General features: G+C 43.1%; 1 protein-coding gene across 1 annotated transcript; it reads right to left on the bottom strand.

Moving 5' to 3' along the window:
• Positions 1 to 1,017: 1,017 nt before the first annotated feature.
• Positions 1,018 to 2,362, bottom strand: MSGN1 (mesogenin 1). The gene has a single exon (XM_032172126.2). The coding sequence runs from the start codon at positions 2,301 to 2,303 to the stop codon at positions 1,722 to 1,724; it is 582 nt and encodes a 193-aa protein (XP_032028017.1). The 5' UTR covers positions 2,304 to 2,362; the 3' UTR covers positions 1,018 to 1,721.
• Between the last annotated feature and the right edge of the window lie 9,939 nt (positions 2,363 to 12,301).

The following is a 12,301-nucleotide window of genomic DNA, read 5'->3' as shown; positions in this document are numbered from 1 at the left end:
CTGAACACATCAGTAGATAAAGCTAGTTGTCTATAATCTTTGTTATAGCATTTTTGTCATAAAAAACCTGAAAGCAACTTAAAAATCATTGAAAAGATGACTCGCTTAAGAAATTTTGCAGAATCTGTTCTATGGAAACTTGCTAGAACCTCTGTTTTCTGTTATACTTTTTGCATGTGTGACTTAGCAACTCATGCATCTGTTTCCCCATCTATAAAATTAAGGTAATAATGGTATTTACACCACAGATTTATTTGTGCTAACTTGGAAGAACTTGTACTATATATTGTTAAGTTAAAAAAGGAATTTTCAAGTTTTTTCTTTAACACTTATGTATGCTTATATTTATTTGTATATGTTTGTATCAGCAAAAAAAGGACAAGTTATACATATTTGTATATGTTTGTATCAGCAAAAACAAAAGACAGAGAAGTAGTGAACACATCTACTGCTTTTGTGATTTATGTCACTAAAAAGAAAAAAAAAATCACCAATAGAAAAAAGATGATAGGAGATATGTACAACAAATACTAATGGTTAATAACCATAGGGAGAAAAATTCAGCCTTAAAAAATCTCACTAGTTTTAAGAAACTTCTTAATTCAAAGCCCCCTTTTCAATGTCCTGTACCATTCAAATGAGTTAAACTGTGGGTGCTACAGATACCCACCCTAAGACAAGGCACCACGAAGAGTGGGTGTGTGTGTGATGGGTGCATGTGGGGGATCTGGGGTTGCGGGGAGGCAGATGGATAGGAGGGGAAGATGAGCAAGTAAATGCCTTTGGAGGGGTCAGAGACTGTTGAGTTCTAATACTGACCCTTTTAGTTATTCTTTATGGTATGCAAATCACTTTTTTTCTTTTTTTTTCTGAGACTGTCTCTTTATTTGACAAATGAGTAAGTGAAAGGACTAAATAAGGTCCTGTTCATACCAGGCCCAGAACAAAGGACAGGGAGCCCCTGCCCACCCATCCCTGCTCCAGGTCAACCCTGAGGTGCTGTCTCCTCCTCCTCCTCCTTCCCGTACCCTCCTTCCCTGTTACACAAGCTGTCTGCCTATGAAGAGGAGGCTCTGGCTTTTGGAATCTTCACTGTCTTAACTTAGCCTGTCTGCCTGTGACTTTCCATTTATCATGACACCAGTGCCTTCTGCATTTAAGTGATTTTGGTCCCTGCAACAGCATGATTTCAGTCAAACACAAACACACACACATACACACAAAAAATGAAACAAGAGCACTAAAAGCCCTTTACTTGGCACAAATCTTTCTAAATAAGAATCCAGATATCACACTGGATCCTACACAAAATACAGGTTTCCTTAGCAACAGAAGAAAAGATCTCCACACCAAAATGGCAGGAGATTAACTGTAACACTTTTACATTATTAAAAAAATGCATTTAAAATCTCTGACCCTTTAAAATACCTGGAACAGACAGAGAAGGGCAAAATAATCTGTCTCTTTGCAAAGGATGAGCCTCCCAGAGATGGTGGAAAAAACTGGAGGTGAAAGTCTTTGCTCATCTGGCAGGTAAGTGTTCTGGTGGGTCCAACAGGTCAGATGTGAATTCCCTTAGGGTTTTTCAGATCACAAGATTACCACGCTTACTACATAAAAATCACGCTACGCTGATCATTGTTCAATACGATATCCAGGTCTTCAAAGCTCCTCTACTCCTGCCCAGGAGGCTGGAACCAGTCAGTTTCCCCGGATGGGGCTCACGCGCTCTGGGCTCTGGGCTCTCTGCCGCGGTTGAGGAGGTCTGTGAGTTCCCCGATGTACTTGATGGTGTACTTGAGTGTCTGGATCTTGGTGAGAGGCTGGCCTCTCTGGCTGTAGACAGGTGGCAGGTAATTCCGGAGGGTGTGCAGGGCATCTGCCAAGGTCCTCATCCTGAGCTTCTCCCTCTCGCTGGCTTTCCGCCTCCGCTGGACAGACATCCTGACTTTGGTGCCCTTCTGGGCCTTGGGGCCACCACTACCCTGGAGGTAGGTGGGCTGGAAAGCTAACATATTGTAGTCCACCTCTACCAGGCCACTGGCCCCACCGACACTGCAGCCATTGCTGCCCCCACTGCTGGCCCCGCCATGCTCACAGGGCAGCCCAGCCACAGCTGGACAGGGAGAAGAAGAATAGGATTCCAGCGAAGGAGCCGGGGAAAGGCTCTGAGAGGGAGAGGCCTGATTCAGCTCAAAGGGCCCTGCCCTGTCCTTCCAGTCCCAGGAAGACAGCAGGCCAGGGCTGTCAGAGGAGCCCAAGCCATCCTCGAGGCTGAGGAAAGTCTCGCGCAGGTTGTCCATGCCTGCGAGACAGCTGCAGAAGGAATGGCTCCCTGGCAAGTGAGAAAGAAAGTTCTGCCGCCTGGCCAGGGAAGAGCTCTCTTTTATGATGGTGGGGGAGAAGTGATGAAGTGGGAAAGAGGGCCGTGTAAAGAGAGTTCAAAGGAAAAACCAAAGACCAAGATGGAAAATGAACTCTTCAGGTGTCATTTTCTCCTCATTGATAATTAGCATCTTCCAGCTAAAATGTCTTTAAACAGAAAGGCCTCCAAGAGAAGAAAAAAGGAATTATCTTGTTGTAACTAAACCAATTAAGGCTGCATAACTAGACTTAGCATTGTGCTGTGGAACTCATTAATGAGGGAGCCAAAGAAAACAAACCTGGGGCATCTGCAGCAAGGAGGGGGTGGCCGAGGGCCCTAGTGGAGAGTAGCAAAGTGACCCGAGAGGGCCTCCATCCCCTCCACCAGGACCTGCTGGATATTTCAGCACAACTGTTGGAGAAGCAGCATGGTCTAGGGACAAGGTAACCCCTCTGAGCTTTGATTCCCTAATGTGTCCAACACAGACAGCAACAGCTCTTATTTCCTAGGGTTGCTGGGGGTGCCACACACATGAGGTACCCAGTGGATGCCACCTTAGTAAATTTCCCTGGGTCGTACAGAGTGCAGACATGCCCCCAACATGCCTACACTCAGAACGACAAAGGCCAGCAACTCCAGTAAGCCTAGAGCCTTAAAGAGCAGGAAACATCCTACCAGAGGCATAAAACCCTTGCTGTTACTGAGCAGATTTGGATTCCCCACAGCAAACAGATACCAGGAAACAGAAAACTCCTTTAAGCCAGGGAGTTTGCGGAATACCTGGCATTTAGCCTAAGGAAAGTCTTTTTTAAAAAACCCAGCTGCACCTTGTTTTTTGAAATGAGTCACACCTTGCTTTTTGAAATGTATGGAGGAAGTGTGAAATTAGGGCTCCTCTTTTCCCCACCACAGCTCCAAATGCCACTGAATGTGTTAAGTTGGATGGTTGTGCTAGTTTGCTTCACTTCCTATATGCTCTGCTAGACCCTGGATTTTGGAAAAGGGATCTCAGATTCCCCATTTGCCCCATGAACTTAATTTATTTTCCATGTAACTAATTCTGCAAATTAGTATTAACATCAAGTCACAGTGAGTTAAAGTGTAGAGTAATATTAACATGTCATTTAACATGTTATTTAAGTCCCCTTGCAATTATTGAAAATAAATGTCAATGGCCTAGTTAGAACATTTATGATATTTTTCAATTAGCAAGGCTCAAGGAAGAAAAATCTCAAGTAGGTAATCTGTAGAAGAATGCTCTTAATTTTACCATTTACTAAAGAACTCCAAGCCGGATCTTGAAAAATAATAATATTAATGACTGTAATAAATGTAACAAATGACTGTTGCTCCTTTTTCCTCTCTCTTCTCGCTTCCAATTCTTGTTGAGAAGCCCAGAATCTGCTGATACTATGCAAGGAATTTTATATATTTTTTAATTTTTCTTATTTCAATAGCTTTTGGGGTAAAATATTTTTTGTTACACGGGTGAGTTGTATAGTGGTGAAATCCGAGATTTTAGTGCTCATGTCAACTGAGTAGTGTACATTGTACCCAATATGTAGTTTTTTGTTGTTGTTGTTTGTTTGTTTGTTTGTTTGTTTTGAGACACAGTCTTGCTGTTTCACCCAGGCTGGAGTGCAGTGGCACAATCTCGGCTCACTGCAGGCTCCGCCCCCCCAGGTTCACGCCATTCTCCTGCCTCAGCCTCCCCCATAGCTGGGACTACAGGCGCCCGCCACCTCGCCCGGCTAATTTTTTGTATTTTTAGTAGAGACGGGGTTACACCATGTTAGCCAGGATGGTCTCGATCTCCTGACCTCGTGATCCACCCGCCTCGGCCTCCCAAAGTGCTGGGATTACAGGCGTGAGCCACCACGCCTGGCCTATATGTAGTTTTTTTATCCCTCACTCCCCTCCCACCCTCCCCCTTCTGAGTCTCCAAAATCCATTATACCATTCTGCATGCCTTTGCATACCCATAGCTTAGCTCTCATTTATAAGTAAGAACATATGGTATTTGATTTTTCCATTCCAGAGTAATTTCACTTAGAATAATGGCCTCCAGCTTCATCCAAGTTGCTGTAAAAGACATTATTTCATTGTTTTTTCTATGGCTGAGTAATATTCCATGGTGTATATATATCACATTTTCTTTATCCACTTGTTGGTTGATGGGCACTTAGTTGGTTCTGTATCTTTGCAATTGTGCATTGTGTTGAAGTACACATATGCGTGTAGGTGTCTTTTTGATAGAATGACTTCTTTTCCTTTGGGTAGATACCCAGTAGTGGGATTGCTGGATCAAATGGTAGGTCTACTTTTAGCTCTTTAAGAAATCTCCATCCTGTCTCCCAGAGAGGTTGTGCTAATTTTCATTCCCACCAGCAGTGTATAAGTGTTCCCTTTTCACCACATCCATGCCAACATTTGTTGTTTTTTGACTTTGTTTATTACAAACCTTTTCTGGCTGGGGTAAGGCGGTATCTCGTTGTGGTTTCAATTTGCATTTCCCTGATAACTAGTGACGTTGAGCACTTTTTCATGTTTGTTGAACATTTGGATGTCTTCTTTTGAGAAATGTCTATTCATGTCATTTGCCCACTTTTTGATGAAATTATTTGTTTGTTTTCTTGCTAATTTGTGTGAGTTCAAGGAACTTATATGATTAAGCTTCTTTTTAAAAAAAACAAAAAACAAAAAGACCAACAGGTTTGGATGAAAATACGGAGTCTCTCAGATGTGAAGAAACTCAGTTAAGATTCCCCTGGTAGGAAGTGGTAGAGTCACTAGGGAGTGGTAGAGCAAAGATTCCTTGTCAGACCCCAAAGCTCACTTTCTTTTTTAAAAATCTATGTTCACTCTTTCATGGGTTGTGGTAGAGGTAGGTGGCCTGAGTGTGACTCAGAGAGGGGACTCCCAGGGGACACAAGGCAGCTGTGGGGGCCGCTGCCACGGCAGACTCTCAGTCCTTGTGTTCTAACTTCACAGTTTTCCACATAGCACTGCTTCTGCTCTCAGACTCCATAACTCTTTTTTCCCTTTCCTACTGCTTCTTTCTAAAACTGCTAATTTCTTGAACTTCCATTTTTAGAAATGTCATTTCCTAAATGAGACAATATCTGTCAAATCCTTAGTGCACTGTAGACACTTAATAAATTAGTTCTTGTCATTATTATTATTGACTGTGCATTGTCAAACCCACCAGCAACAGAATGACTTACTGAGCTGTGACTCTTCTACTCCTGACCCCAGTTTCCCAGCCTTCTTGGCCCCTGAAACTATTCTTGGAGAAAGGAAGCTGCCTGGTTTTCATGTTTCTTGATGTACACTCTCTCTTTGGTAAGAAATAAAGCAGAACCAGACTTGCATCTATCTGAGAAGCATTCTGTGCTCAATCTGAGGGAAATAAAGGTCAAGGACAATGTAACACTGCAGTACAGACATTTGAAGGCTATAGTTAGGCAGACACTAGCTGGTGCTTTTCTGTCTCCAGCTTGAACAAAGCAACAGAACACTGGACAAGGCTAGACCAGACAGGCAAACTTTATACTGGACCCAGTAAAATCTGGCTGAGAGCATGGTGTTGTGGAAGGATAAGACAGAACTTGCCTTCTTTAGAGCAAGTGACTCACCCCTCACGGCCTAAGTATTTTAGTGTGTAAAAGGAGGTAATAACACTTTTCCTGTGTTCTGCTTCTTCTTTTTTTTTTTTTTTTTTGACACAAGGCTCAGGCTGGAGTGAAGTGGCACCATCTAGGCTCACTGCAACCTCTGCCTCCCAGATTCAAGCGGTTTTCATGCCTCAGTCTCCCAAGTAGCTGGAACTACAGGTGTGTGCCACCATGCTCAGCTAATTTTTGTATTTTTAGTAGAGACAAGGTTTCACCACGTTGGCCAGGCTGGTCTTATACTTTTGGCCTCAAGTGACTCACCCGATTCCACCTCCCAAAGTGCTGGGATTATAGTGAGCCATCATGCCCAGCCTGTTCTGTCTTCTTTATCAAGAGCATTCATCACATGAGGAGGGTGTACCAAGGGATCATTAAACTCCCATCTAGCTACAAAATGCCATGAAACATGTTACTACCATGTGAATATGCTTGGTTAAAAGAGCACTGTACCAGCATCAAGGCATTTGGAGATATCATTGAGTCCATCATTTCTTTAAATCTTCATTCTACACATGGTGAATGACTTGCTCAATGTAATACCCAAAGGCTGTGGCAGAGATGGAAAGAGAAAAGCCAAAGTTGCCTGCCTCCCATATCTGTCCTTTTTCTTCTTTGAAACTAATAGGACTAATTGCAAAGCGTTCACATCAGGCAGACTACATATTTCCCACATTACTAATTTATTGGGATAAATATTTTACTTCAAATGTCATTCAAGCAACAAATATTTATAAGCTATTGTGACTATGACTGTGACAGATTGAAAAGAAGCCCCCAACCTTGAGGCCCACTCTCAAGAGACCTTGAAAAATGTTCAGGTCCTATTTTCCAAAGTGTAAGACAGAGGTACAGGTTGTTTCATCTCTTAAATACCAGGCCTTCATATTGTCCTTTTTATTGTAGACACACCCACTAGGGAGGATCCCAGATTTGCCATACATATTAATAAGTGGTCTGTGTCTAATTTTCAGAATGATGAGCTTCTGAGAGAATGCTGGTCATGTTCCTGACAACAGTCAGGACAACTGGGCATTTCACACTGGCCTCAGAGGATTGTAAACTCTACATTTAAGAGCCAGGAAGCTTTCTTGAGGCAGAGCCACTTCCAGAAAATTGGCAAATAGTGCTCAAAGGATAGACAGAAAACAGAAATCAAGAGGCTGATGGAATTCCTTAAGCTGCGGCCACCGGTGGTTGCGTGCCATTGCCAGCCCGTACATCTCCTCTGTGCAAATTACAAAACAACCAAGCTAAGGCTTATTTCAGCCCTGCTTGCCTCTTTGGCCCATTACCTTTGTGCAGGGTGCACCCTCCTCAAGCAGTGGCCCTGGGAGTCCCTGTGATGTGCCTCCTCTGCAATGTTAGCATTTTTAGTACTTTGGTGGCTGTTCAAACATCAGTGAACAGATACAACATGGGGGTAGTGGCAAGAGTGCAGCGTAGGAGCCAGATTAAACCTGTCAAATCTTACATTTCCTCCTGCATTATTGTGACCTGGGACACATGAATCAATCTTTCTTAGCTTCAGCTTCATCTTCATCTGTGCATTTGAAATACTAATACTTGCCTTATAGAGTACATGCTTTTAGCAGGTTTACACATTGTAAACTGTAAGTGTGGTAACTAATGTTGCTGTAATTATTAATCTTGTGCTGGGGCGGGGCACTATAGCTCATGCCTGTAATCCCAGAACTTTGGGAGGCCAAGGTGATCCTGAGGTCAGGAGATCGAGAGCATCCTGGCCAACATGGTGAAACCCCGTCTCTACTAAAAATACAAAATTAGCTGGGTGTAGTGGCATGTGCCTCTAATCCCAGCTACTTGGGAGGCTGAGGCAGGAGAATTGCTTGAACCCGGGAGTCGGAGATCGCAGTAAGCCGAGATCGTGCCACTGTACTCCAGCCTGGTGACAGAGCAAGACTCCATCTCAAAAAAAAAAAAAAAAAAAAGTATTGTGCTGGGTACAGTCTTGGTTCCTTGAGTGAAGAGACGTTAGAGCCACAATACAAGTAGCCACAAATATATCACTCCCACTTTCTCTTGGCCTCAAGTCCCCCTGCTTAGAAACCAAAATCCCTCCCTTCAGATGTAGTCTTTCTTTTTTAATGGAACCAGAGTAGTGGCGTACCCAGGATGGGTGGTGGGAGCCTTCAGCCTCTGGTGTAGACAATAAAGGGAGGTATTGTCTAAATATAATTTTAAAACAGTGATAACGCTTGACTAAAAGTTGTTCTTTATCTTATTATAACCATGTAGTGGCAATTCTAAACAATGACAATAATAAAATTACTTCTCTTTAGGGAAGCCAACTCCCACCAACACCCCCATCCTTGGTACACCACTGCCAAAGAGAACTTGGAATTCAGTCTAGAAGTTTGGAACTGTCACTCAAGGCACCCAAATCCTCTACTTTACTATGGAAATTTGAGTGAGTCATTCAACCTTTGTGGACCTCAGTTTCCTTTTGTGAAAATTAGGAATCTTATATATCATATTGCTATGACAATTTTAAAAATTAAACAATTGAGACTTGACTTTGGAAAGTATAAAAGAGTATAGGGATATGTTTTGATATTACCAAGATTAACAAAAATACTTTCACCAATGCAATTATCTGCTCCAAACCCAGCCATTTGCCATGATATATGACACCAGGTAAATCAGCATGGAAGGTGGTTCATGCTCCTTTAATAGCCTGTCTCATGAGAAATAGCACTGTCTCAGACCTTTGAGAAGCATCAAGGTTGAGGGTCTACTTTTCTTGTGATCTCCTGGATCCCTGTTCTACATGAGGCAGTTTGTATGGGCCATTTGTTCGAGTCAGAGGGAGGACTCCAGTGAATTCCAACTCCTAATAATGCTTCAGAAAAGCCTTCCATAGATAAGAATTTGGTCAATAATCTAAGAAATCTAATCCTAGAATCTAACTAAAATGAGGGCGAACCTTTATTGCATTCCTGCCATATGCTGAGAACCAGACTTTTCTCTTTCAGGTTCATTAGTTAATCTTAATTTTCACGGCAATTTTGAAAGATAGAGGTTCTAATCCACAACCTAAAGATGAAGAAATTTGTGTTCAGAAAGGGACCCAGCAGACACAGCAAGAGGATGGGAAAAGTAGAATGCGATCTAAGTCTGCATGAATTCCAAATCCCCACTGTACTACATAATTATAATTTCAAATTCTACTCTACTACACCATTTCCCATAAACAGCTTCATACATGTAATGTAATCACTGGGAATAGGTACAAGATGCAAGGCTTGGTTCAAATCCTGCCTCTTCCATGAAGCTTCCCCTGCCTGCCTCAGCCCTTGGAATTTCCCACTTCTCTGATCAATAGCACTTATATTTGGCACCATTCATTTGCCATTAATATTTACCACCTGATATTCTGGTTCTCTGTTCACGTGGATATGACTTATTCCCCGCAGCTACACTGAAACGTCTTTAAAGATATAGATGATGACTTTTCTTTTTTTTTTATTTTACTTTAAGTTTTAGGGTACATGTGCACAATGTGCAGGTTTGTTACATATGTATCCATGTGCCACGTTGGTGTGCTGCACCCATTAACTCGTCACTTAGGAGATGATGGCTTTTCTATCTCTTAGCATGCTGCCAGGAGCTCAGAAGATGACTAGTCCTTTGGTCTTTGGGCTTTGATTTGGCACATGCTGGGTGCCAAATACTGTACTGGGTGCTGAGGACAGAAAGTCAAATTAAAAAGCGTTTGTCTTTAAGTTGCTCAGCGTATTGAAGGTGGTAATAGAGAAATAAACTACTTACGAAACAATGTCAAAAATGCTTTGATAAATTTAACCATAGGGCACAATCTGCACAACTGTATGTGACAGCCTTGGGAGCCCTCTGTAACCTGTCTCTTTTGCAATGTTAGCAGTTTAATACTTCATTCGTTGTCCAGACATTGGTGGATGGATAAAAAGTGATATTGGTGACAAGAGGACAACCTTGGGGGCAGACAAAACCTGGGTCAAATCTTACAAATATTTAACATACAAACCAGGCACTCAGTGGAAAGCCACAAAAGTAAATCTGGAAGGCTTTCTGAAAGACGTCACTCCTACAGGCTTGTTTGTTTGTTTGTTTGTTTGTTTGTTTGTTTGTTTGTTTGTTTTGAGACAGAGTCTCACACTGTCACCCAGGCTAGAGTGCAGTGCAGCGGCATGCAGTGGTGTGATCACGAGTCACTGCAGCCTCAACCTCCTGGGCTCAAGTGATTTTCCCACCTCAGCCACCTTATAGCTGGGACTACAGGTGCATGCCACCATGCCTGGCTAACTTTTGTATTTCTTGTAGGGATGGGGTTTTGCCATGTTGCACAGGCTGATCTTGAACTCCTTGGCTCAAGCAATCCTCTTGCCTCGGCCTCCCAAAGTGCTGGCATTATGGGTTGTTATAGACCTGTTTTTAAAGTAACACTCCTATTTGTTCTTAAAGATGCTCCTTAAAAAGCAGGGCTTTTTTTTCCAGGTGAAAGGTGGAGAGAACATTCTAGGCATTACTTGAAGGCTTGATAGAGCACGCATGATTTGTGCAAGAAATTGAGAGCTGTTCATGTTCCACAAGGTCAAGTGGAGGCAAAGAGCAGACACAGGATGTAAAGCTGAAAAGAAGAGCCTCGTCTGCAATGATAAGACACTTGGACTCTATCTTGGAGATGACAAGGATCTTCTGGTGGGAGTTAGCAAGGGTGAGATTTGGTCAGCAGTGCACTGGAGCCTCACTCTGCTTATTTGTGGGGAAGGTGTTTGAGTGTTCTATTGGTTCTCCAGGGTTCACAGGGAAACAGAACCAATAGGATGGATGGATGAATGAATGGATGGAAGGAAGGAAGGATGGATGGATGGATGGATGGATGGATGGATGGATGGATGGATAGAGGTGAAGTCCCACAGTCTGCTGTCTGCAAGCTGCAGACCCAGGAAAGCCTGTGATATTGTTCAAAGGCCTGAGAGCCAGAGAGGCAACGGATGGTGTAGATTCCAGTCAAGATCTGAAGGCCTGAGAACTAGAAGCACTGAAGACAACTGAGGACAGGAGATTGATGTCCCAGCTTAAGGAATCAGGCAGAGAGACCACTCAACTTTCCTCAGTCTTCTTGTTCTTTTCAGGCCCTAAGGGGATGATGCCCACCCACATTGTCTACTTTACTCAGTCTACCAGTTCACATGCTAATCTCTCCTGAAAATACCCTTGCAAACACACTTGGAAATAATGTAGAACCAGCTACTTGGGCATCCTGTGGCCCAGGCAAGTTGGCACATAAAATTAATCATCACCTGTGGAGCATGACTAGAGGCAGAGTGCACCAGTAATATTCCAGGTGCTTAGCACAGATGAACCCACATTCATCCTCACAACAACCCTAAGGGGTAGGTGCTATTATCATCACCAGTCCTGTTTTACTGATAAGAAATTGAGGCACAGAGGGGTTAAGTAACTTGCTCAAGGCCCCAGGATGAGAGCCTAGGCAGGCTGACTGGAGTCTAGGCTTTTGCCCACCAGTTGGAGGCATCTGCATGATGGGCGCTGCAGAGCTGTTGAAGCTGGAACTCAGGCTTGACCTGAGACTCGGTAAATCCTAAAAGATTGATTGATTGATTCATTGGCCCCATTCAATCATGTATCCAGTGTGTACAGAGCACCTGAGATTAGCCAGAGTCCTGGGTCCTATAGGCACTAAAAAGATTTAGTAGGTTTAGGCTTTCTATCACCATTCCTAAATTAGATGGTTGGTTGGAAGTGACAGGCATCCACATAAGTACTCATTGCCCTAGTTAGCGAACAGGCCTGACTCTCATAGTTTTGAAGGAGTGCCGTGTGTGTGTGTGTGTGTGTGTGTGTGTGTGTGTGTGTGTGTTGGGGGAAGGTGTTTGAGTGTTCTATTGGTTCTCCAGTGAAGCTGTATATATGAAGCTGTTTCTGAGAAATAGTGTAACCTTTAGAGGGACTCCCTTCCTTGGCCATACCCACAGTTATCTCAGCTATGATAGCAATAATAATAACAAATGTCTCTACTACTAAGTGCTGCATATGGTTTACTCCATTTAGATCTTATAAAAATATTATTTCTTTTCCCATCTTACTTTTTTTTTTCCTTTATTCATTTTTTTTTCTTTTTGAGACAAGGTCTGGCTCTATTGCCCAGGTTGGAGTGCAGTGGCACAATCTCGGCTCACTGCAACCTCCACCTCCTGGGGTCAAGCCATCCTCCCGCCTCAACCTCCCAAGTAGCTGA

The sequence above is a fragment of the Hylobates moloch genome, unplaced genomic scaffold (assembly GCF_009828535.3).
Source record: "Hylobates moloch isolate HMO894 unplaced genomic scaffold, HMol_V3 SCAFFOLD_13, whole genome shotgun sequence".
NCBI lineage: Eukaryota > Metazoa > Chordata > Mammalia > Primates > Hylobatidae > Hylobates > Hylobates moloch.
Note: the sequence above shows the minus strand (reverse complement) of the source record. Positions and strands in the feature narration are given on the sequence as shown.